At 48.2% G+C, this 24,434-nt stretch overlaps 1 protein-coding gene across 1 annotated transcript; it reads right to left on the bottom strand.

Moving 5' to 3' along the window:
• Positions 1-1,897: 1,897 nt before the first annotated feature.
• On the bottom strand, positions 1,898-23,403 carry Wdr48 (WD repeat domain 48). Its single transcript, XM_051140165.1, has 17 exons — positions 23,254-23,403; positions 22,771-22,853; positions 22,556-22,685; positions 20,864-20,952; positions 19,910-20,011; positions 16,888-17,112; positions 15,070-15,144; positions 13,814-13,916; positions 12,714-12,811; positions 10,039-10,146; positions 9,676-9,772; positions 8,116-8,211; positions 6,988-7,093; positions 6,201-6,288; positions 4,050-4,126; positions 2,604-2,793; positions 1,898-2,113 (listed from the first exon to the last, which is right to left on the bottom strand). The coding sequence occupies exons 1-17, from the start codon at positions 23,309-23,311 to the stop codon at positions 2,018-2,020; spliced, it is 1,821 nt and encodes a 606-aa protein (XP_050996122.1). The 5' UTR covers positions 23,312-23,403; the 3' UTR covers positions 1,898-2,017.
• Positions 23,404-24,434: the final 1,031 nt, after the last annotated feature.

The raw sequence follows: 24,434 nt of genomic DNA, 5'->3' as shown, positions 1-24,434 counted from the left end.
ATCCTAGGGCCATTGGTGGATGCCATGAATGTGGGTGGTACAACAGGCTGCTCTGGAGCCACCTCACCTTAGCTTTGTGGAAAGGTCTGTTCTCAGAGACCCCATAAGTGGGGTTAAGATGGATGCTGATGCTGTTTCAAATATGAACCCCCAGATGTTTCTTTCTCTGTAATCAGCCGTAAAGTGACAAAGAAAATAAATGTGTAAGACACACTGAGATATTTTAACTAAAGCTTTATTCTATACAACTTGAAATACAGACTTTGACCCTTTTGGCATTGCAGACTGTCCAATTTTCTGGAAACATATTACTGGTTTTTGACTAGAGGGAAAAAAGTACAACCATGCTGGGGGGTAAAATCCATCACAGGGGCACAACTGCCTGAGGCTCAGCACTGGGCCAACGAACTATCAAACTCACACTTAGTGCAGAGGCCCCCCGTGCAAACACTAGTGGGGGCTGGGCCCCACCCCCGCACCCCATCCCTTGCTTTCGGCTTACAACTATCACTAAAAATATGCACCAAAAGTGCACGGTTGTGTCCAACACATGGATAAAAAGGACTTCTGTAAAAAAAGAAGCCGGCTGATCTGAGGAAGAGAGACGTATTTGCTCACTTGAGGGTGTGGAAGCCATGGCACGTCTGCGTTCCACAATTAGCAGTGAGGGGACCCTGTTCTGCAGCTGTGTGGATCAATGCCTCAATTTAAGGGATGGACCTGGGCCCATCAGGGACCCCTAGCAGAACCTGTGAAGATGTAGAAAAGAAAAAAGCTTTCTTTCCCCAGCCCTGTCCCTGCCTTGCTCCTGTGGGTACGGACCACACACAAGGCAGGGCAGCTGGACAGGAGTAAAGCTGCCCTCTCAAGGCACTTGTGCTTCCGGCTGTGCTCAAGGCGTGTCTTTTGCAGTGTCATGGGGTGGACCATTCATCTGTCTGAGTGTAAGTGACCTTGGGAAGAATCCAAAGTATTTTCTGCCAAAAGTTGACGTGTTTATCCCCAATAAGTTAATATTCTGTACAAGATCCAGTGAGTCTATGAGAGCTTTCGATTGTTAGACAGCGGAAAGATAGAATGCAGGTGTTAACAAGAGCCCACGTGTAAAACAGGAAAACCAAACATGACCACAACATAAACACCAAACCAACGCACCGTGCGACCCTTTTACTCTAACAACATGAACTTTAGGTAGCATTTGAGTGAACTCAAACTTCAGCATGGCCTTAAGTTTTGACAGGGTCATGCTGCTCACCCAGGGCAGGGAGCTGTGGGTCCCGCTGGCTCTGCCTGAAAGGAAGACTGGGCGCCGGAGGAAGCAGAGAGTGGCCACAGCTGCTTGGGCCGTTGTGTAGCCAGGGTCCTATGGGGCCCTTCCGGCTCAGCACACGCTGCTGCCTGCGAGCCAAGTGCTGCGCTGGCCCCCAGTCACAGGTCTTCCTGCAGGAGCGGAGCTGAGAGGCGGATTTCAAAAGTAGCCCAACACAGTCATTTCTTATTAAATGGGCTGGCTCTAGAACTGTGCAACAGTGATTCCCATTAAAAATAACTCTTTATGTTGTGAAAACAACTTGATTTTTTTTTTTTTTTTTTGTAATGACAAATTCGGAAAAAGCCGTCATAGGTGCTGCACGAGTGGAATGTACTTAGAAAAGCTGTAGAGCTTGGGAGTTTGAAACTAAAGACGGTGACAGATGTGGCCCCGCTATGTTGTCTATCAAGTGCTAGGAGACAGGTGGGTCCTTCACAAGGAGCCAGCCAAGTCTGCACTGGCCTGCTGTAGGTTCTCCACACTCCCAAGATAGTGCCGGGGCTCTTCTGTCCTCAGACCCGGAGTCCCTGGGGACACCTTAGTCGATCTGTGCACGGAGCCTGGTGTGTATATTACATCTCAGTCACTTTACCAATCGGCCGATGGAGGGCTTGCTCCCACAGGGCTTGGCGGGCTTCCTAGGACTACTCTTGGGGCCACAGAGGAAGGTGACTGGTGAACAACCCGGGAACATGGGCTCACCATTCACGTGGACTTCTGACGGTAATGGAGGGTGAGGTCTCCACCGCTCTTCCATATGAAGTGCTTTACTGTCCGAAGGTCCATATTTGGGTCCAAAACCTGAATAGTCAAAGTGCATGGAAAACATCAAGGTCACTAGCAGCTAAAGGCATCCTTAACTAGGGACTCTGCCAGGTGGCCCAGCTTGCTCCTCACTGTGCCCAGGAAGCTGTATTGCTTCCACACATGGAATCTGGACTGTGCGCTCTGCTGCTCCACCGTCAGCGCTAGCTCAGCCCCGCCCAGATGCTGCTGGTTATCTCGGCTGTAATTCATCTCCTCTCCACCCACCCCCACTCCAAGCTCTTCCCCATGACAGATCCCACCCCCCAGGCACAGCCCTACTGTGGGCGTCTGTAAGTCTGTAAGTCTCAGGTGAAGAGCAGCTTTGAGTGTGCTGAAGAACCTTCCCAAAAAGACACTGGGCTCTTTAGGGCCTCTGAGAGCAGATAGCCCAGAGGCCAGCAGCTTGAGAAGGCTAAGCACACCTTTCATGACACTCTGGGCACCTCTGCAGGGGCATGGAGCTCTGCTCTTCAGGCCCACTCACCTGGTCCTGGCACAGAAGCTCAATTTTCTCCTCTGCCAACACAGCAATGTCCTCCTCTTTCTCCTGCTCTGGCTTCTCATTATTAGAAGAGCTGGTGGTTTGAGACTCATTATCCAGGTTGATAATTTTCTCATAGACGTGTTCCATCACCTTCCGGACCTGCAACATGTCACTGGCAGAGAGTCTGTCTCTAGAAAAGGCAATGACATGTTTTGACATCATGAAAAATCTTTTGTTTTCCATTTGTGTCGACATCTGAAATCAATGTATGTCCACAGTCCTGCCTCAGGCATCCGAGAGCCTCACAAGAGTCCCTGTGGTGCCCTTCTAGGGCCACACACACCACAGCTGTCTGCACTTTATGCCCTGAAGCCTGGGCAGACCCACTGATTAACTACCAAGGGCTCAGTGCTATCTCCCACTGCTGTGCCTTCAATTTGGAGGACACAACGAACACCCCAGGCCAGAGATTCAGCCACAGCTTGCTCCAGACCACAAACCCAACAACTGGCTTGTCCTAAATTACACAACTGAAGTCCCTCACTTCCAAGTCCCCCCCCCTTTTTGTTTTTTTGAGACAGGGTTTCTCTGTGTAGCCTTGGCTGTCCTGGACTCACTTTGTAGACTAGCCACAGCTTGCTCCAGACCACAAACCCAACAGCTGGCTTGTCCTAAATTACACAACTGAAGTCCCTCACTTCCCAGTCCCCCCTCCCCCCTTTTTGTTTTTTTGAGACAGGGTTTCTCTGTGTAGCCTTGGCTGTCCTGGACTCACTTTGTAGACTAGGATGACCACATCCAGCTACTTCCAAGTTCTTATCTTTGGTATCAGCCAACCATCATTACATCTCAGAACTAAGGCTTAAGCTTCAAAGATATGAAGTTCAGTCACTAAATCTACTTGAAGGGATATATGTATAATATATGGCTTGCTATAAAGTCGTCCAGTGTGTGTAGGTGGAGGGAGGTGAGGGGCAGGCAGAGGTACAGATGGACACAACATTTTAGCCTCCAGTGGTCACTCCTGAAGTGCCTGATGGGCCAGTGGGAACCCAGCCCCAGGAATCCTTGTGACAGGTTTTACAGCCTTGATTTCACCTGCTAGCCATACATAGTAATTACAAGTGACACCTCCTTGCTAGCCGTCTCACATAGTAATTACAGCTGACACCTCCTTGCTAGCCGTCTCAAGGTCACCAGGACTTCTGGTGTTGGTCACTGCACGCTCTGACCTGGCATTCAAAGTCAGAGTCATGAAGCCTCTGCCTCCCCACTCCTCCCCACTCCACCCCACTCCACCCCACGTGTGGGGCACACATCCCTGTACTGCTTCTATCTTGGGTGTGCTGCCTCTGGGGGAGTCTGCCCATCCGCTCCCCATTACAAAGTGACCGCAGGGCAGAGGCGGCTGCAAGTCGTGAGTCCGGAAGCACAACAGTTACTTACTTCTTTAAAGTTTTTGCTCCTGAAGATGCATGAGGTTGGAGGTAGAAAGGAATTTTGTTGAATTTGGGCATATTTTTCTGAAATATTAAAAGTTTAAGAGGTATAATAGTTTCTATTAGCTGATAAAACTAAAATGCTGTCATGATTTACAAATAACAATAAAATGACTTTTAACAAAATTTATAGTAAGTTATCAATTGAAATATGTTGTAAGAGAAAATTTATCAGCAAGTATGATGTTTATAATAAAAATAGATGAAGATAAATTATATGCGATATTAGTGTAAAAAAATCTATTGTGGCATGGCTCTTCTGAAATTATCATAAAGACATTACAGAAAAAAACCCCTAAAATGTTAAATTGAAATATTGGGGCTGATGACTAAAGGCTTCGATGGCAGTTTATGTGTTTTGAGAAAGCCTCAGAGCCTTCACTTTTGGGCAGAGACACTTGCTGCACTGCTGGGCCCATCAGTGGAGTGGCATTAGGCCTCCTACCATCTTCCCCTTGACGGAGGGGAGTACCATGAAAAAACATCCCGATTCTTACATGATGGCTGAAATGATCTGGCCAGCTTTTCTCAGGGCATAAGCCATGCCATAGGGTGTGTAATGCATCCAGGAGAGTTCTATACTCGAAGGAAGCAGTGGATTATGGGAACTCAGACAGTGAAGGGCACCAAATACCCACCAGGTGTCACACTGGCTCTAAGTTCTTTGGGGGTGTATCTGGGATAGAAAACAAATTTTCTAAAGTTTCAAGAGATTAAATCCCTTTTCATATGGCTTTAGGAATACACAAAGTAGTCAAGAGGAATAAGGAAGTCTAGAACAGACTGAGCAAGTGTCTACAGAGTTAGCGCACAATAAGACAGATAACAGTTCAGATTAGTAGAGACAGGGCAGACCCCAAGACTGCACCGCACATGGCTTAGCTCTTTGGAAAAAGCTAAACTCTCACCTCACACCAAACAGAAGACTACAGAGAGCTTAAGTAAAGGAGGGCTACCCTTCCCCTGTCCCCTGTTCTGAACTGGGGAGACCTAACAAAACATGGAACTCAGAGCCATGAAAATCAATTTGATTATACATAAAACTAAGTTTTCACCTGTGAAAGAACCTTCAACAAAGTGAAAGGTTAATGAGGCACAGAGGAGTCAGGTTAATATGCAACGGAAGTCACCTGTGCGTCAGTAAGACCAATGACCCAGTTAGTGGAATGGCAAAACACAAATAGGTAGTCGACAGGAGAGACAAACAGCCAATATGAAAAGATTCTTAACCTCAGAATTGAATAAAGAAAAAACTCCACAAGACTCATCAGACGTTTGCCTATCATACAAGAAAGGTGAAGTGTGCCGCGTTGGTGTGGCGATGGGAATCGGGCATCCATGTACTGTTGGTTCAGGCGTAACTTGCCTTTGTGAAGGGCAATTTGGCATCACTTATCAAAATTTACAATGTGCACACCCTTTGAGCCAGCAATTCCACTTCTAGGAATTTATCCTAAAAAGTACACAAAGACACATGTACAAGGACGTTCACTGCAGCACTGTTTGCAATAGAAAACACTGGAAACAACGCGAGCCCATTAGTAAGGGGCTGATCAAACAGAGAACGTGGCATTCACACAACAGAACAGGGGGCAGCCCTTAAGGGAATAGTCCACAAGCACAGGCATGAGCACATGTCCAAGACGTATTAAGTAAAAAACGTTGCACAACACTGTGTGAGATTTTGTGTAAAATAAAATGAACTATGCACTTATGTATGCACAGATAATATATGTTCGTGTGTGTGTGTGTGTGTGTGTGTGTGTGTGTGTGTGAATAGCAAAGGCTGCGTCAACCTCCTAGTAGGTGCTCCCTCTGTGAGGGTGAGGAGGGCGGATGGGAAGAGGTGGGCACTTCACTTCAGACACTGATTACCTTATAGAATAAGCATATATTATTGTTATGACTAACCTGACAAAGATAGAATTGACATGAAAAACAATCAGATGTGCCTGCAACTTTGGAACTTCAGGAAAGCAGAGGGGACTCCACTTGGCAGGTGACTTTGTTACAGTTTGAGGCTGTGCTGTCTAAAACAGTTCTCACTGTCATGGTCTGGGGAAAGCACAAGGGCGAAGTGGGAGTGGAGGACACTTACATCCACGGTGATGTCAATCACCCACTGTGGCACGGTCTCGCTGAGAAGCATCGCCTCAGTCTCGCCCCCGGAATCTCGGCAGAGTAGCCTAGACACAACCCATCAGGTAGTCAGTGTCATGACAAGCAAGGGGGCATCAGAGGAGGAGCCCTCACAGCTCACTGAGGACAGCAGAGCAGGGAGCCTCTGAGGAAACTGCTTTTGGGTCCTCCATCATCACAACAAACACTCAGCAGAGGGCCATGGCGCATGGCAAGACTTGGCCTGCAGTGAGGGCTGTGGTCTGGTTACCCCCCAGGACCCACGCCAGAAGAAGGAAGGGCAGGGAAGCATCATCTTCCCCTCTGACAAGTAGGACACCTGCCACACTGGCCCTGCTGGGGTGAGGCACCCCAGCCTTCCCTTTCCTGAAGGGTCTAGAGAGGATTTCCCAGCACCCCAGGTTGAGCCAGTGTGGCCTAGCCCCTCTTGCCTGGCCCAGTCTCTTATAGGCAGGGCTGTTCTGATGCTATTTGATCTCTGCCCATGGCAGTTAGGTACAGGGGCAAGTGTCAAAGTTCCAGCAGAGACGCAGTGGAGGCAGGCATCTTTGTGTGTGTTCCAATCTCACCTTGGCCCGTCTCTAGAAACACTCACTGCACCAGGCATCAACTATCTCAAGGAGATGACACTCTTAGAAGCTAGTGACAACCACTCATGTCTGTTTAGGCAGCACTTCCTATCAAGAGGGCTGGTCTGTCAAGCAAGGCCTTTCTTAGGCAGGGCCTCTGGTCTTTCTCATCCATACCTGAATAGCGTGCGACCTCCAGCTTCGCCAAAGATCACAGGGGTGTGGGGGGGCACTTGGAAATATCCATTTCCCTTCTGGACTCGGCTCTCCTGCTCCCCACTCACTAGGAAAGACAGGCAGTCAGTGCTGAGACCACAGCTTCTAAACCCTGAACACCACAGACTGTAAATACTCCAACATCTAAAAATAAAAAATCCTGGGGCTGGAGCGATGGCTCAGTGGTTAAGAATACTGCTGCTCTTTTAGAGGACCCAGATTTGGTTGCCAGCATCCACACAGTGGTTCACAACCATCTGTAACTCCAGTTCTAGAGAACCCAACACCCCTTCTGGCCTCCGTGGGCATGAGGCACACAAGTGCTGCCACCCCCCCCCCCCAATATACGTAGGAAAACTGATACATGCAGAGAAAAACATCTCAAGTGGAGCACTTGCTCCTCAGCCAGAGCTAGGGTTGGCTGTTCTTCAGAGGCCTAAGTTCTGTCCGCAGTACCCACGCTGCTTGTAACTCCAGCCCCAGGGTGTCTGGTGCATCCACATACATTTTTTTTAAATATTAAAAAAAGAGTAATAATAAAGGTATAAAACAAGCAAAAGTTAAGTTCTTGAAAAAAAGAATGCGGTACTTTACATGTAAGATCAGAGAATCTCATCAGAAGTGCAGTGTGCTACCCACTATGAAACACAGCCCCTGATGCAGGGCTTTACTACAAGAGAGAAATGTAGCTGGCCCAGTACCTGACCTGCATGCACGGCCCCCGACGCCCCTAGCTCCCTGAAACCAAGCACAATGGCATTGCCTGTTGCCCTCGCATGTGGGAGACAGAGCTAGGAGGATTTATGGCAACTTAGGCAGCCTGGACTATGGAGAGAGGGAGGGAACGGCACTTAGAAGCAGGTACCTTAGACGTCCCCGTGCAGAGGCAGCTGGGTTATGCTTCTTGAGTATCAAACGTGGGCCTCTTTCACCACAGTGGCCTCACCTCCTGCACTGCACACCCTCACTCAGAAGCACAAGGGAGAGACAACCAATCGGGCACACGAGACACACGGCACACTTCGGCACACTGTGCTAAGTACCCTTGGCCCCAAGCAACTCTCACTTTTCTGAACGTAACCCACTGACCATGGTTCACTTCGTTCTCTTCTTCATCCATGGGAGTCACATGCGTTCTTGGCCAGTACTCCAGGAGAGCCTGTAGCAAAAGTCCTCCTAAGTTCACTGTGAGCAACAGGAGACAGAGCAGAGCTGTTAGCTCTAATCTAAGCCAGAGGAGGCGGTCAGTGTTCTGAGCCTGTGTCTGCTTTCTCCAGAAGCAAAACTACAGGGCAGGGGCAGCCTAAGGACAGCATAGTAACAGATGCCTGAAGGGACAGGCAGGTTCTCAGGAGGGACTTGCATGGCAATGTGTAATTATAGACACTACATATACACACAGGGTTGGTGGCTTTTGAATTTGCACTATTCAAACTGATAGGAAATCCTTTTTTTGTTTAGTTTTTTTCAAGACAGGGTTTCTCTGTGTAGCCCTGTCTGTCCTAGACTTGCTTTGTAGACCAGGCTGGCCTTAAATTCACAGCGATCCACCTGCCTCTGCCTCCTGAGTGCTGGGATTAAAGGTGTGCATCATCATGCCAGGCTGATATGAAATTCTTTTTTCTTTTCTTTGTGAGTTCGGCCAGGCCTGACTCCTCCTCCTAGTGAGCACAGGGACGACAGGCACGTGGTACCAAGCAGGAACACACATGCTGTGACGGCGCGAATAGGAACGGTCCCCACAGACCCATGCTTGAGTGCTTGGACCATAGGGAGTGGCACTATTAGGAGACGTGGCCTTGATGGAGGAGGTGTGCCACTGTGAGGGTGGGCTTTGAGGTCTCCTTGCTGCCTGCACATCAAGATAAACAACTCTTGGCTCCTCCTGCACTCGGCCATGCTTCCCACCACGATAATAGACTAAACCTCTGAAACTGTAAACCAGACCCAATTAAACGCTTTCCTGTTAAGAGTTGCGTGGTCATGGGGTCTCTTCATAGCTATGGAAACCCTAAGACACATCCTTAAGCTCCTGATCCAACACCAGAGACACACAGGCCTCAGCACTTGAACTCAGATCTCGAAAGTGATGCAGAGAAAATGCTACATTGCTGTCCAGCAGTCACTCCTTTCTTTCCTTTTTGTGGAGACAGGGTTTTACACTGTAGCTAAGGCTGCCCTGGAACTCATGGCAGTTCTTTTAGACTCCGAAGTGCTGGGATTATAAGCACGAGCCACTATGCCTGGTTTAGCTACTCTTTAAAAACAAAACAACATGATGTTATTTACGAAGACGCTCCTCTAAAGCCAGCAACCTTTTATTTGTACACGTGCTGATTTCCACACACCAAATTCTTAGAAGAACGTGGAATGAAGATACCATAGTGTCATGATGAGCTGGGTGGTGGTGCACACCTTTAATCTCAGCACTCAGAGGCAGAGGCATGTGGATCTGTGAGTTCAAGGCCAGCCTGGTCTACAGAGAGTGTTCGAGGACAGCCAGGGCTACACAATAAACCCTGCCTTGAAAACACACACACACACACACACACACACACACACACACACACACACACACACACACACACACACGAGAGACACTTGCAAAGATGACCAGCCATCTTCTTCAATGGAAGACACTTAACTCACATTTTGGGTCTGACCCATCGGGACTGCTGAAGCCAGCATCTTTTGCAGAAACCCATGCAGCAAAGCAGTCACTTTCATCCAGAGTAATAGTCAGCATCTGTGGGAGGCAACAGTGTCAGTGGCTCTCCCTCGCTTCTCCAGCGCCTGAACCTGCGCACTAGACTAAGGTGCTAAGCCACGCCTCCCAGGATTCAGTGCAGCTGCAGCTCGCTTCACTCAAGCGCCAAAGGCTTAAGTGACAGTTTAGTAACATGGAAAGAAGCAACTGCACACACGTAAAACATCAAACTCCGTAAGAATAATTAGGGCATGCTCGGGACCTTCCATTATCCAAAATCATATCACTACTGATTGCTAACTCACCCCTGTTTTGAGGTCTACTGAGAACCAATTTGGAACATACACCATTTTAAATCTTTTCTTAATTTCATCTTCAAAGTCCACTTTGCCCAAATCTTCTACTTTGCACGCCTGCACAAGAAAGCACAACAGTCGTGATTAAGTACTTGCTTAAATAATTCTAAAGCACAACAGTCGTGATTAAGTACTTGCTTAAATAATTCTAAAGCACTTTTCAAAAAGAACAGAGACAATTTCTTTTATCTCAAGGCCTTTAAATAACTGTTAAAGAAAACAATCTTTATAAACTGAAATTCATCTTTTCTATGGGGGGAGGGGGCTGTACTTGAAACGTGCTGACTAAGCTGCCTTCACCTAGAAGCACCATCAAGTAAATTCAAAGAAGTCACCAAGCAACATGTTAGACATGCTCCCTTACAAAGTGTTAAGTTTCTTTCAGACAACAGCTGCTCCAGGGAGTAACAGAGAACTTTTCTCTTCTGGTATCTATGGCTGGAGGGATGGAGGGAAGACTTGGGAACCTCTCATTCTAAAAATACACAAGCTTCCGCAAAGCATGCCTTCAACACCCTTGCTGCTAGGGTGCCTTCCAGCTGTAGCTCTCTTCAGTGCTGAACCCCAACAGAGTGCCTCCTGACTGCTCAGCTCAACATTAGCACCAGTCATCTGCTCACAGGCAGACATGGACTCTCCCAAATCCCACTGCTCCATAATGTCCCAGGGAGAGCCTACATCACTCTAACATACCCAAGCCACAGGGAACCTCAACGTCCCAGAAGCCTATGTCATCCATCTACTGCACTGCACTCATGTCCCCTGGTGCTGGCCAGCACCCTCCCCCCCCCAGATCATTCCCTCTCCCGTACTGTCTGGAAACCAAAGCCCTGCTCCATTCAATGCCTTCATCTGAGCTACAGCAACACCACAAGAACAACACAGACATGTCGCCCCTAGGCCTCCACCATCAAGTCACTGTCTCCAGCCACAGCTGGACCATCACTGCCATTCAGGAAGTGTGTGTGTGCATGTGAGCACACAAGCAAGCCTGGACAGAAACCCCTTTGTCCTGCTCTCCTCTGGTTGTGCTCTGGTCTTCCCTTGATAACTTACATACCACAGACAGCCCCTGCGCCTACTAGATTCGCCTCCTGACAGGCTCAAATTCTTCTACCCAAACCCTAACCCAAACACAAAAAACAGAGTAAAAACAGCTCTTTCCCAAAACAGCTCTCCTTGCCCGACTCCCGACCTAAGACGATGCTCCCTTCCACTACCATTACACTGACTCCACTAGCTGCTCCTAAAGGGCCTGCCCCAGAGACCACGCGCGTGGCTCGAGTGTCTGACGTGAACTCAGATCCTTTCTGACACACTCATTTGTCCTGGAGCTGTCACTGGCTCTTGGTTTTCTTACTCATCTTTATCACACATTGGTGGCTTCCTTCTAAAATCCCTGACAGGAATGGTGGCCCGGTTTCTTTTCTTCTTGAAAATGCCGACAATTCCCATGACTTCATCTGTAATCCCATGCTGAAGGCCGACTCCGCCTACCCAGTGGACTGCACTGGGGGTCTGCCCACCGTTTTCTCTTGATATCTGGGTTGTCATCTTCTACCTATGCCAAGCACTTTCATCCACTACAGAAACCTAGGACTTCTCCTCATATCTTCCCTTCCTTCACCCCCTCCATACTCTTTCCTTCCATCCTGGTTCCCACCCAGTTTGCTGTAGCAGAGTCCTATGTGCTGAGCCCTGCACTGCATGGTTCTGAACTGTGTGCCCTTGACGTCGCCAGGAAATGGGTTCAGGTGCGTCCAGAAGGTCACGTGACTGGCCACTGGCTACACACTAGAACACAGCTTTGCCCACTCCTTCATGTCCCTAGACTTCCTTGACTTCTTTACCCTTTTAAGCTTAGTATACCCAGTCATGTGACCGCACGACTTTCAAGGTCTGTGTGCACACACGGGAGGCTGTCTATAGAGGCGACAATCATGACACACACTAACTTACAACTCTATCCCATTCGCCCAGCAGGGTTCTACTCAGAGCAGATACCAGAACTACATGCAGAAAAGCACTAGCTCCACTTTAGAGACGCTGAGCTGGTGAGACTCTTGGCTACTTTGGAGACACCTGTGAAGAGCAGGATGGCCAGGCCCACCCTGGGGCGGGGAGCAGGGTACTCAGGGAAGGGTCAAGCGGTTGCTGACGAGGGACTCAGGCTTCTCGGGATGCTCAGGACAGGATAGGACAGGACAGGACAGCTCCTCCTACACTCAATGAACAGCATAAAGGACGAGAACCCTGATGGAGCCCTTTAGAGTAAAGCAGGGTTTGATATAACTTATCAAACAGAAATCAGGGAAATGGTTTAGGTACTTAAAAAGGTCAACTACCACAACCTCCAATATCCAAAAGTATCTACCCCCAAGTAGAGTACTAATGCAAATACATTTAAAAAAAAAATTGAGACAGGGTTTCTCTGTGTAGCCTTGGCTGTCCTGGACACACTTTATAGACCAGGCTGGCCTTGAACTCACAGAGATCCACCTGCCTCTGCCTCCCTGAGTACTGGAATTACAGGCCTGCGCTACCACGCAAAGCTTGCAAATAAATCTTGATTATCAATGTACAGAGAACATGATCTAACAACCTCTAATCCCAAAGACACTCACCTTCAACACGTCCCAGTACGCCACATTGTTATTCGTATCTTTGGTTAGTATGTGTCTCTTATCGTTAAGGATGTGGCACTGAATGATACTAGCGCCCCCTAAAGGAGGAAGAAAACAATTGGCAAGGACAAGAAGAAAGGACTACTCATCCTAGGTGGCACACGTGTGTGGAAGAGATGCCACAGTGCACACTGGTCCGTGCCCCTGCACCTTTACATGGTTATAAGGCTAGAAGCCGAGCTGTCAGGGCTGAGCAGCAAGCACTGAATTAGCCTGCCAGCCGGCATGTGCTCTGGCTTCTCACCTTCGTTCCCTCACACTGCTGCGATACTGTTGTTCTCTAGAGACCACAGTCATGGATCAATGTGCCAGGTAGGATTCCAGTCATAATGCTAACACTAAACACACATGTTTTCTCTGTCTTTTAAAGCTCAGGCAGCCGAAACACAGAATTTGAGGCTCACATCTGATAACCTTTGGCTTGTGCCAAAAGACAGTATTAAGGACATTTTCCCCTGGCTATAGGGTAAAAGACGAACTTGAGAATAGCACCATACTACACATGATAAATGCAGCTTACACTGAAAGCAAAAAATGTCATGTCCTACTTGCAGCAACTGGACCTAGAAGACACAGTATCAAACACAAGGCAGATACAGGGGCCCCACAGCTCTCACTCACACAGATCCAACCACACAAAGCAATCATCAGGTTTGGGAAAGGCAGGAGAGGGAGGATGGGTCTCATCAGTGCATATGATCTGTACCACTATAGCCATTAATAAAAACCCACCAAAGACTCATTTCTTGTCTGGTAGGTGGCCCGTGGGCCCCATGCCCTTGTGCATATGGGCAGCACTGATGCGTCAAGGGAGCAGAAGAGACGACCTGGGAGCCGATCTGATGAAGGCACATGGCACACACGTTATGAGCTGCAGGGAGCAAACACACAAAACTCCTAACAGCTCCACTCCTTACCTAACCTTTCTGTGCTAAGGACAAGCCCACACGCCACTAGCTCTGCGTGCAGCACTGCATTCAAACGAAGGCCACCACTTACTTTCATCGCTCTCACTGACAGCCTGTGCTTTGGCCTCTCACCTTTAATAACTTGCTCGGGCTGTGTGCAGAGGGGTGCTATAGGATTTGTACAGTCGTTGTCATAATCACCAGAGGCTCGAAAATTATGAATTCCCTTCAGTGTCTAAAGGAACAAAACGAGTCATCTCATCATTCACGTTCTCCAGCTTGCCAGTCGGCACCCGGCGTCTGAACAGTACAGCTCAGAACAAGCGCATGCTGAGGCACCACAGCTACGTTAGAGCACCCCAGGAACAGCAGGCAACCACAGGCTCCAACACAAGAGATCCCCAACAAATATTAAGGAGAGAACGTTGACCTTTCTGAAAAAGAAAAAAAAACTTCTCTCTCTCAAACAAAAACAGAGCCCCACAAAGCCCCCGTGGCGGTCTGAAGGAGCATGCCCCTATAGGCTCATCTACACGAGGCTGGGTCCCCAGTTAGGGGAACTGTTTAGGACCGGTTAGGAGGTGTGGTCCTGTGGGAAGTGTCACTGAGGGTGGGTCCTGAGGTTTCAAAAGCCCATGCCAGGCCAGTAGCTGCTCCAGTGCCATGCCTGTCTGCCACCATGTTCTCCACTGTGATGACCATAGGCTAACCCTCAAACTGTGAGCAAGTCCCCAATTAGATGCTTTCTGGTGTAAGTTGCCTTCATGTTTTATCATAGCAATAGAACCGTAACATGAGAGTCCCAAAGCTGCACTACTCCAGCTAAGATCATCACTGACAGGCACACACGCTCTGTAGCTGACCTGCACAACCCTCCCCGCTAGCTCCCAGAGTCAGCTATGCAAGAAAGCTCCTTAAGGAGCTGCTACTATGAGGACCTGACTTCCTGCTCTATCTGTACCAGCTTTCCATGCCAGGGGTAGGTCGACTTCATTCTTCGTGTGTTTAACTGAATGTGTCTTGCTATGTAACCCAGGCTGGCCTTGAACATGTAGCATTCCCACCTTACAGTTTCCCAAGAGTTGGATTACAGCCGTGCCCTACCACACATGGCTGACTGCCTGTTCTCAGGTGCAGCTTTACAAGGCCAGAAGCGTCTAACATTTACAGGTTTAATCAGGCTACATTCTGTTCTAAACACATCCAGTACATATCCTAGCTGGTAACAGAAAAAGAAGCTTCGTTTCACCCATGAACAGGATTACACTGAATTCACAAGGGCATGTGGGTAAGGCCACAATGAGCTCTGCTACTGGGAACTTGCAAATCTGGGACAGCAAGCTGATCATGTGTGTACAGATTTGTCACAAGCGTGGCCACACACTTACCCACTTATTTACTGTAGACTTTGTTGTTGCAACCCAGACTGCAGGAGGAGGGTCTGCTGATCTGTCAAGTTCCATCTAGAAACCAAACACAAAAGTCTGCTTTGTCAAGGGCTGATGACTGAGCTGTTAGTCCAGAGATGAGCTATTAGCCTAGCGATTCATCAGGGATTATCAATCCTTGGTCAACAACTGCACTGTCAGGACCAGGCTTGCAGTAGTGAGCTACAGACACACAGGGAAAGGGGCCTCCACCAAAGGAGCCCAGTCTTGCAAAAGGGGACAGGACGTATGGCAGGCAAGCACCCTTGATCACTTACTTGTACATGTGCACATGTATGCTTTTATATTTTTAGGGGCTCACGAAGTCACTCAGGCTGGCTTTGAACTCATGATTCTCCTGTGTCAGCTGGATCACAGACAGGTACCAACTGTGGCGAGGCTCAAAGGTATTTTTGAGACAGGGTTTCTCTGTGTAATCCTGGCTGTCTCAGAACTCACTCTATAGATCAGGCTGGCCTCAAACTCACAGAGATCCATCTGCCTCTGCCTCCTAAGTGCTGGGATTAAAGGCATGTGCTACCATACCTGGCTGCCCATGCTCAAGGTTTTTGACCCCCCCCCCCCCCAGTCAGGGTTTTTCTGTGTAGCCTTGGCTGTCCTGGACTCACTTTGTAGACCAGGCTGGCCTCGAACTCACAGTGATCTGCCTGCCTCTACCTCCCAAGTGCTGGCTCAAAGGCTTTTGTTTTTTTGTTTTTTTAAAGATTTATTTATTATGTATACAATATCCTGCCTGCAGGCCAGAAGAGGACACCAGATCTCATTACAGATGGTTGTGAGCCACCATGTGGTTGCTGGGAATTGAACTCATGACCTTTGGAAGAGCAGTCGGTGCTCTTAACCTCTGAGCCATCTCTCCAGCTCTGGCTCAAGGTTTTAAATGAAGTTAACTGTTGGGACTTAGCTGGACCAAGCCAAAAGGATAAGGACTTTCTGACACAAAAGCAACACTCTGGTTCTGCTATTCCCGTTTTTATACTCTGTGCGTTTACTTCTCAGAGACAGGTTCTTGCTGTGCCCTCAACGCTAGCCTTTGGTGGCCACCATGCTTGGCTTACATTCTTCCTTAAAGGGAAAACAAATTTCTTCCTGTTTTGGAAATGTGTATGTGTGTGAAGTTAGCCCTCCCCTCAGCATCGCATCACCACATGCCCCTGGCCTTTTCAAGTGCGGTACACGTAAGATGTGTATTTATACTCAAATGGACTCACTCCTCTCCCAGGATCAGGAGGCTAATACAGCTGGAGTGGCAGGAGGCAAGGACAGCCTGTGTCACCTTCCTTACGCTGCCATCCACAGCCGAGTGCTCCCAGCAGCTGCAGTGCTCCCAGTGCTCCCACGCTCGCTTCCTCTGCTTCCCCTCTACCCAGTGCCTCCCGCTCTCACTAGCTGCCAGGGCTGCTGGGAGGCAGTGTGTTTGCAGTCTGAAGCAACCGGCTCTCCTCCTTCAGGAGACTGTCCCTTCTCACTGCTGAGGCTGAGGCCTCTTTGCTTTTCTGTTTGCTCACAGGCACCACTAAGTGCTCATGCTCTTTCTCTTAGGGACAGGGCAGGAGAGCCAGGCAGGCTCCGCAGCACGCCCAGCACAGCACCACTAGGATTTACCTGTAGGAAAGGCATCCACGCCCCAGACATGCTCCTCCGACATCACAACCTGGGTCTACACTCAGACTCTCCCTACTCTGCACCTGGTACATGGTTAGTGCTGCTTCTGCTGCTCAGGTCTACAGCCCAGCCTCAGGTGGAAACTCAACACACCTTGAGAACTGGTGCTTTTTCTTCACAAATCAGGACCCGAATGTCAGGGTTTCTCAGGTCTGTGCAATAAATCTTCCTGTCCCTTCCTCCAGAATACACATGTGTGAAGGCATCGTTGACTTGTAGGGCCCAAACGCCTTCATCATGGACTCGGTACGTTGCTATACATCTCTGCTGGCCAAGTGACCACAGTCGAATTGTCCCGTCAGAACTCCCAGAGAGGCACTGCAAACAAAGGAAACAAGGTGAGGGTGCTCCCAGGAGCATGCCAGTCTGAAATGACCAAAGACAACATGTACTCTCCAGCAGGGGACACCTGAGCAAACTTGCTCTTGTCCTCTACCCAGCTGCCTGCTGGTTCTGTAAACCCTAATGTCTTTCCTGGGAACTTAGTGAGAATGTAAACTCTTGGGTGCCATGCAGACCCAAGGAGGAAGGACTACAGCAGGGTCACTGCAGATGCCCAGCAGGCTTCTGGGGGTGACACCTATGTCTAAGTCTGACGGCACCGCTCCAGGCCAGTAAGCCTTTTGGAATGGTGGGTCACAACTGTCTGTCTCACCCTCTTGCTAGTGGCTTAGGTCTTTGGTTCTGGTAGGAATCAGAAGGAAGGTGTAGGCAAGGACTCCACTCACTCCCTATGGCCCTGAACAACTCTCACAGGAGCTATATGTTTACACCAGCAGTTCTGACCACTTCCCAAAGTTCAGGAGAAACAACCACAAACAAGTTGGTGGCATACCATCAGGGCTGAGTGCACTGAGCCAAAAACAGGATGGATGAGTCGTCCCACATTCACACTCACGCTCAGTATTCCTGACCACTGCTGTGACAACTTGTAAAAAGGGATAACAACTTCATCTCCTTAGGAAAAAGAATGACCCAAGGAGCAAGCAGTTGCTGGTGCTGGAGTATGAAATTTAGCAATGGCTTCAAAGAAAAGCAGCCACGGGCACAGACCTGGATGGTTCTGTTAATGATTTGCTGCTCTGCCTCTTGATTTTAAGGAGCCCGGGAAACTGTAGATAGGTTTAATTAAATGAACACAGATTAGAAGACTTCCTCGAAAACAGCCTGAAGCACTGGGAATTTAATCACTTCTCTGAACCGGTTCACAAGGGAAGGGCTGATCCAATCTGGGTGTGAGAGAACCGGGCCATGGACAGGCCCAAGGAGGGCTATGCAGAGATGCTACTCTGAGGAGGCAATGCTCTCAGGAAAGCCCAATCCTACAGGGTCTGGAGTCCACACAGCTCAAGACCAGATGCAGACTGCACGGATAGAAGCAGAGGGGAGAGCACAGATGCTGCATCGAATGAACACAGCACAGAAGCCAGCATTCTACAGCTATGAGAGCAAGCAACAGTGAGAACAGCTGCTTTTAAGGAGCCACTGCCACGCAGTGCAGCATGAGGCAGTGCCAACAGTGTCCTGTATGCAAGCACTCCTCCCTACCCGAGGGTCTCCTTTAGTACCTGCTGTCCATGGGAGCTAGCAGAACCAACAGAACATTTCCTACTCTCCATCCTCACCTTTCTCTTATTCCATTGCTTAAAAATGTGAGCTGTCCAACAAGAGATTATTTCAGAGGCAAACACAATGCATCACACTGTTCTGCTAAACCAGACCCTGAGCCCAGGTCAGGCATTATTGGTCTCCTGATGACAGCAGTAGGGGGTGCCTGTGTGTAGGACTAGGCCACTACTGGAGAAGTTGCCTGATGCTATGATGCTAAGTTAGGTCTGGGACTTGAATTACCAAAAAAACCCATGGGTGACAAACACCTATGCATTTTAAGATCCAACAGGTAGCTTTTAGAATCAAGCCCTGTGGATGTCACTGCTTATAGGGTTTCCTTGTGTAGTCTTGGCTGTCCTGGACTCACTTTGTAAACCGGGCTGGCCTCAAACACACAGAGATCCTCCTGCCTCTGCCTCCCAGAGTGCAGGGATTACAGGTGTGCACCACCACGCCCAGCTATATACAGCTGACCTTATGGGATCTCTATCTGACAGTTACATCACCTTACACAGAAGCAACTGCAACTTACAAAGAGGAACCGGCCCAGACTGCAGTGGACAAGAGCTTCAGACCTTTGAAACCCACTGCGTGAGACCAAAGCCTGTAGACAACACAATGCAGCGTAACGGCTGTGGTGGTTCAAACAGGTACGACACCCATAAGAAGTGGCACTACCAGGAGGTGTGGCCTTGTCGGGGGGAAGGGTGTCACCATGGGGGTGGACTTTTTTGAGGTCTCATACACTCAAGCTACGACCAGTATGGCTCACAGTCTCCTTCTGCTCCCTGTGAACCCGGATGCAGGTCTCTGCCTGGCACTGCCATAATTCTCACCATGATAATGGATTAACCCTCTGAAACTATAAGCCAGCCTCAATTAACTGTCTTCCTTTGTAAGGGTTGCCGTGTCATGCTGTCTCTTCATAGCAATAGAAACCTGATTAAGACACTGCCCAAGCCAGATGATCATGAGAATCTCTACTGGAGAATCTAACAGGATGCCAAAGGATTTGACAGCAAAGCTTCCTTCTGCTCCACCAAGCCAACACTTCAGCTGTCAGTCTCTGCGGTGACCCTGTACACACATCTACATCAGGACTGCTAGAATCCTGTAGTCACTATCTAACACAGGCTAGTCTTAAATTCATTGCAATCTTCCTGTTCCATCTCCTGAGTAATTGGATTATAGAATACCTGGCTAGCTATTCTGCTTTTTCTTTTAGATGTGTATCTGTGTGAATATATACCATGTGTGCAGTGCCCACAGAGGCCAGAAGAGGGAACGGAATCCCCTTGAGCCAGAGTTACAGAAGGTTGTGAACTGCTGGATCTGCGTGTTGAAACTGAGACTCCAGCTCTCTGCAAGAGCTGTAAGTGCTCTTAAGTACTGAGCCAAAATTTAGTGTTTGAAAGACTGAAAATTAGGATGTAAATCACACAAGTGGCTTATGGAGGAGAAACCCCTGCCAAGGCTGTCAGCTGAGTGTGCAAACAGCTCCCACCTGTGTGCCGTCCCTGTTCAGCAGCAGAGCCTTCACGTTGTCCGTGTGCCCTTTCAGCTTCATGAGCTTCGCACAGGTTCTCGGGTCCCACACTCTCAGAACCTGCGGTTTTAGAGAGCATTATATAGACAGCATGGATACACCCAGCATTTGAAAGCACGGGACCATCACAACAAATGATGATTATTAAGTTCTGAAGAGTGGACACTGCTGCAGCCAGTATGCTGTCCATGGGGGTAAACTTAGGGATACACGTCTAATGCCCAAACCCCACACAGCTCAGCTCCCATCACTACATGCACAGCGGCTATACAATTACACTTTTACATATACAACTAACATTTCTTTTATCATCCACTAGACAAATTTACTGGTGGCTATTGTTTTTAGTTTTTCATTCTTTTCTTTCTCCTTTCCTTCCTTCCTTCTTTCCTTCCTTTCTTGGTTTTCCATAACAGGGTTTTTCTGTATAGACTTGGCTGTCCTGGACTTGCTTTGTAGACCAGGCTGGCCTTGAACTCACAGAGATCTGCCTGCCTTACTTCCCTTTGTGCTGGGATTACAGGCGTGTGCTACCACATCTGGCTATGTTTTGGTTTCTTTTTTAAAAAGATTTATTTATTTATTATTATGTATATAGTGCTCTGCCTACATGTACACCTGTAGACCAGAAGAGGGCATCAGATAATATTACAGATGATTGTAAGCCACTATGTGGTTGCTGGGAATTGAACTGGAGCCATCTCTCCAGCCCTTTTTGGTTTCTTTTGAGACAGGAAATTTAGCTATGTTTTCTAGGCTGGTAGTGAACTTCTGGGCTCAAGCGATCCTCCTCAGCCTCCGGAGTGCTAGGACTACAGCATGCTACCTCACCAAGCTCTGTGTCTGTATGTAAGAGCTGAGGCAATGGCTCCATTTTCCTAGGTTCAAAGCTGCTGGCCAGGCTTCCCTTACCTTCTCAGTGGACCCTGATACAATGATTGTTCCCAGTTGGTTCATGGCCAGGCTATAAATGGAATCTTTGTTCCCACTTAAAGAAGAAGCTATTGAGGAGAGAGAGTTCAATGTTAACAAAACCGTCAGCAAAAATCATAAACTGACACGTTTGACTTAGAAAGTCTTGTCTTTACAAATACTTTAGGGAAACGAGATCTGCCTATAATAGAGGCAATTCCAGGTACCAGTATCATCAAAATGTGTGGTTTTTTTCTGGATCTGAGTATGTGTAAGTGCTCAATAAATATCTGTTAAATTGAAGTGTGCTGCCATTTAAAACTGACTCACATAAGCAGTATATTTCAAAGGTGGGCTTGAACAGTTCCAAACTCACTATTATTCAGAGAAATACAAAATGAAAACACCGTTTCATACACAAATCAGATTAAACAAAAAAAACAACTCAAACCCCAAACAAAAATCCGAGGTAACACTTTTAGCTAAAATTATGTCCATGCCCTTTGATTTGGAAGCCAAAGGGAAACTTTCCTTCCAATGTGAGTGATTCAGACACACACCCTAGTAGCCCGTAAGTGGAGGGAGGAATTAGCCCATGTGAGAGTTTTAAAATGCCCGCCTCTAACCAGTCAACAAATGTCAATTATTATTAATGTGGTTTCTACACTCATAACCTCGGGTGAGAGGCCCCCTTACAAGTCTAAGCCAGTCCAGCTTTAGCAGAATCTATGCCTGCTAAGCCAAGTCCCTGACCCTCTGTATTTCAGAGGCAGGCCTTACAAGAGAGAGACTAAGGATATACCAGCAGGGCCTACTTGCTGGATCCCTGAAAAACAAAACAAACAAAACCAAACAAACAAAAAACCCCAAGAGGAACAAGGGGTTTATATTTACACATACTTCTGGGCAAAACAACACCGAAGAAGTTACAAACAGCAGTCTTTCCACTGCCCTTCCTGGAACAGACTAAGTCAATTATAACTATGTCAGTCATGCCACGGGAGCACCTGGAGTCACAACAAACGGTGGAGTCGCATAGCTTAGAGATCTATCTCGCTGTCCAAGCCTATGTCTTGAACTCCTCCTCCTGGGCTGGGCTAGTGCAGTGTTATTGTGCAAGCCTGACCCAGAAGTTTGTCAAGCAGCTACACTGAACATCTCTACATTTCCTCTAGAAGCACCCTCACCTGCCGGGGCTTTTCCAGAACCACTGGACTCTTCCGGGTTGCTTGTAGGAGCCCTGCTGTACTGGACACGTTCTCTCCCTGAGCACTTCCCATCCTGGCCATTAACTCAAATGCAGCAGGACTTTGAAGTTGGAGAAGAGCCTGCACGGCCAGATCCCAGCTTCTTCAAGAGCACTGGCCGTGTGTGTGGTGCAGGGACACTATGTACGCTATCACGCCAGCGTGATGAGGCAGACTCCTCTACCTGCAGGGACTCACACCATAGCCACGCAGCTAAGAAATGCACATGCACACGCACATTGGAAAGCCAGGCTCCATCTGCAGAAGGCACCAAATCTACAGCACAGTGATGAACTAGCTCAGTCACTCTTGGGGGCTAGAAGCTATATGTTCTCTCAAAATATGAACTGCTGTCTAGATGTAACATATCAAAAATGTTGTATAAACCATTCTTTATGTCAATTTAGGGCACTTTCAAAAAAAATTTTTTTCCCAAACATCTTACTTGTGACAGTGTTATTTGAGGCAGTCAATGCTGTTAGAGTATTCACATCCCAAAGGAATATTTGTCTGTCCAACCCAGCCGATGCCACCAGCTCTTTATCCTTGGCATACGCTAAGGCCTTTACATAATCCTATAACAAAACAAACACACTATGATCCACGAGCCACAAAGAACTAGCTCCCAATATGACATAAAGACTGAAGCGTGGACATTACCTTATGTGTCCTGAGTGTGGACATGCAGAACCCTTTATGTGCGTTCCAGACTTTTACCGTCGTGTCAGAGGATGCAGATATTACTACAAGAGACAAGAGTCAACCGAGCCCTGACAGAGTGACTCGCAACTATAAGGCTTTCTTACAGCCGACAGAAGTGATGCTACTTCAAACTACTGCTCAGACACGCACACCTAAAAGTCTTCCCAGAACCTACCCAACAAGCCTCAAAGAATATGTGAGGAGGGGGCTGGAAAGCTGCAGATCCAAGGAGTGCAACAGTCAGCCAATCTGTCAAATTAATGAACTCTAGATCAGTGAGAGACTGTCTCATACACTATGGTATGTCAGGACAGAAGATGACACCTGATCTCAGCCTTGGCCTCTAGATGCATGCAAACCTGCACACACACACCATTTACATAAAAACTGAAAACATCTCAAACAGGGTTAACGAACGTGCGAAGTCTGAGAAGAACTTACGCGTCTTCCCACTGCAGCAGAGGACAACATCGTTCACCCAGTCCGTGTGGTGTTCCATGGATGCTATGTATGGATCTTGCTGAAATGGAAAACCAGAGTTTACAAAGGAGAGCAACACCCACAACAAAGCACAGCCATGCTCAGACTCTACAGCTGATAGGATACTCCATCATTCTTAAGTTAAATCGGCAGTGGCTTGTCCCCGAACAGGTGATGCTTCTAGAGAGCTGATGTGGGGAAAATTTGTTTCAGGATGGCTCCCATGATGAAAGCCTAGGTCTCCAAGGCTAAGCGTTCTACCTTCTGGTGGCAAAGGAACAAGCTCTGGGCTAGCATGGCATGGGGCAGAGAGCTGGGAGACAGAAAGGACGCAGGGAGCCTGAGGCTCAGAGAGCTGACTCAGTGCTGCTTGTGCTTAGGAGTCTGGCCTACCAGCAAAAGGAGACAAGCAAGGGCTTTTAGCTTCTTGCCGCCTCCATTTGGAACCGCTTTAGTGAATCCCTATGCTGCCTGCCCTTCAGAGAAGACGACGAGGTCTAAGACACACCACCTGCAGCAGTGCCCCAATCCAGTCACCAGACTCCTAGCCACTGCTCAACCACCAGAGCCTCTTACAGACAGGGTCAGGTTCTGCTCCACACCCAAACAGGCAAGTTATACATGTCAAGGGCAAGAGGACAGCTCTCTGCCTGTCTAAGAACTGCGGCTGTGCAATCTTGTCATAAAGGCCAGGGGAAAGATGCTTGAGGGCAAGACAGCCAGATCTTCTAGGTAAGCTCTTTTGCATTTTTAAAAATTTGTTCAAAATACTGCAATCTCAAAAAGTTAGTATTTTAATTCAAACATGAGTCCCCAGAGCGCTGCAAAGGCAGCATAGACGCACACTTCTTACTTTCACACTTCTGACACTGCTGTGATCTGTGTAAGAGGGCAGCACCTGTGGACTGAGGCCGCAGGAGAAGCCTTAGCTGGCGGCTGTGCCGATGGCTCTCTTTTTGCAGTGAACATTGGCTTGTAGAGCTGGCTAAAAAGACACAGAGTTGAAAATACAGGTGCTGGCACCAGGGCTCTGAAGTTAGGCTGAGCCCCAATTTACTGGCCATCAGGGTTCTCATGCGGTGACAGAATCTTTGAAGGGATTGTTCATCTTTAGACCTTGGTGAGCATGAAGGGCCAGCGAC

Source organism: Acomys russatus, chromosome 32, assembly GCF_903995435.1.
Source record: "Acomys russatus chromosome 32, mAcoRus1.1, whole genome shotgun sequence".
NCBI classification, from domain to species: domain Eukaryota; kingdom Metazoa; phylum Chordata; class Mammalia; order Rodentia; family Muridae; genus Acomys; species Acomys russatus.
The sequence above is the reverse complement of the archived record's forward strand: the minus strand, read 5'-3'. Positions and strand labels throughout refer to the sequence as shown.

Excerpts from the sequence above, each read along its gene's own strand:
- Wdr48 (XM_051140165.1), bottom strand. The coding sequence starts at position 23,311 with ATGGAACACCACACGGACTGGGTGAACGATGTTGTCCTCTGCTGCAGT. Across the intron at positions 20,953-22,555 it reads CTCAAATAACACTGTCACAA|CTTCTTCTTTAAGTGGGAAC; the intron begins GTAAGATGTTTG and ends TCTCCTCAATAG. Across the intron at positions 8,212-9,675 it reads CGATGGGTCAGACCCAAAAT|TGAACTTAGGAGGACTTTTG; the intron begins GTGAGTTAAGTG and ends TGTTGCTCACAG.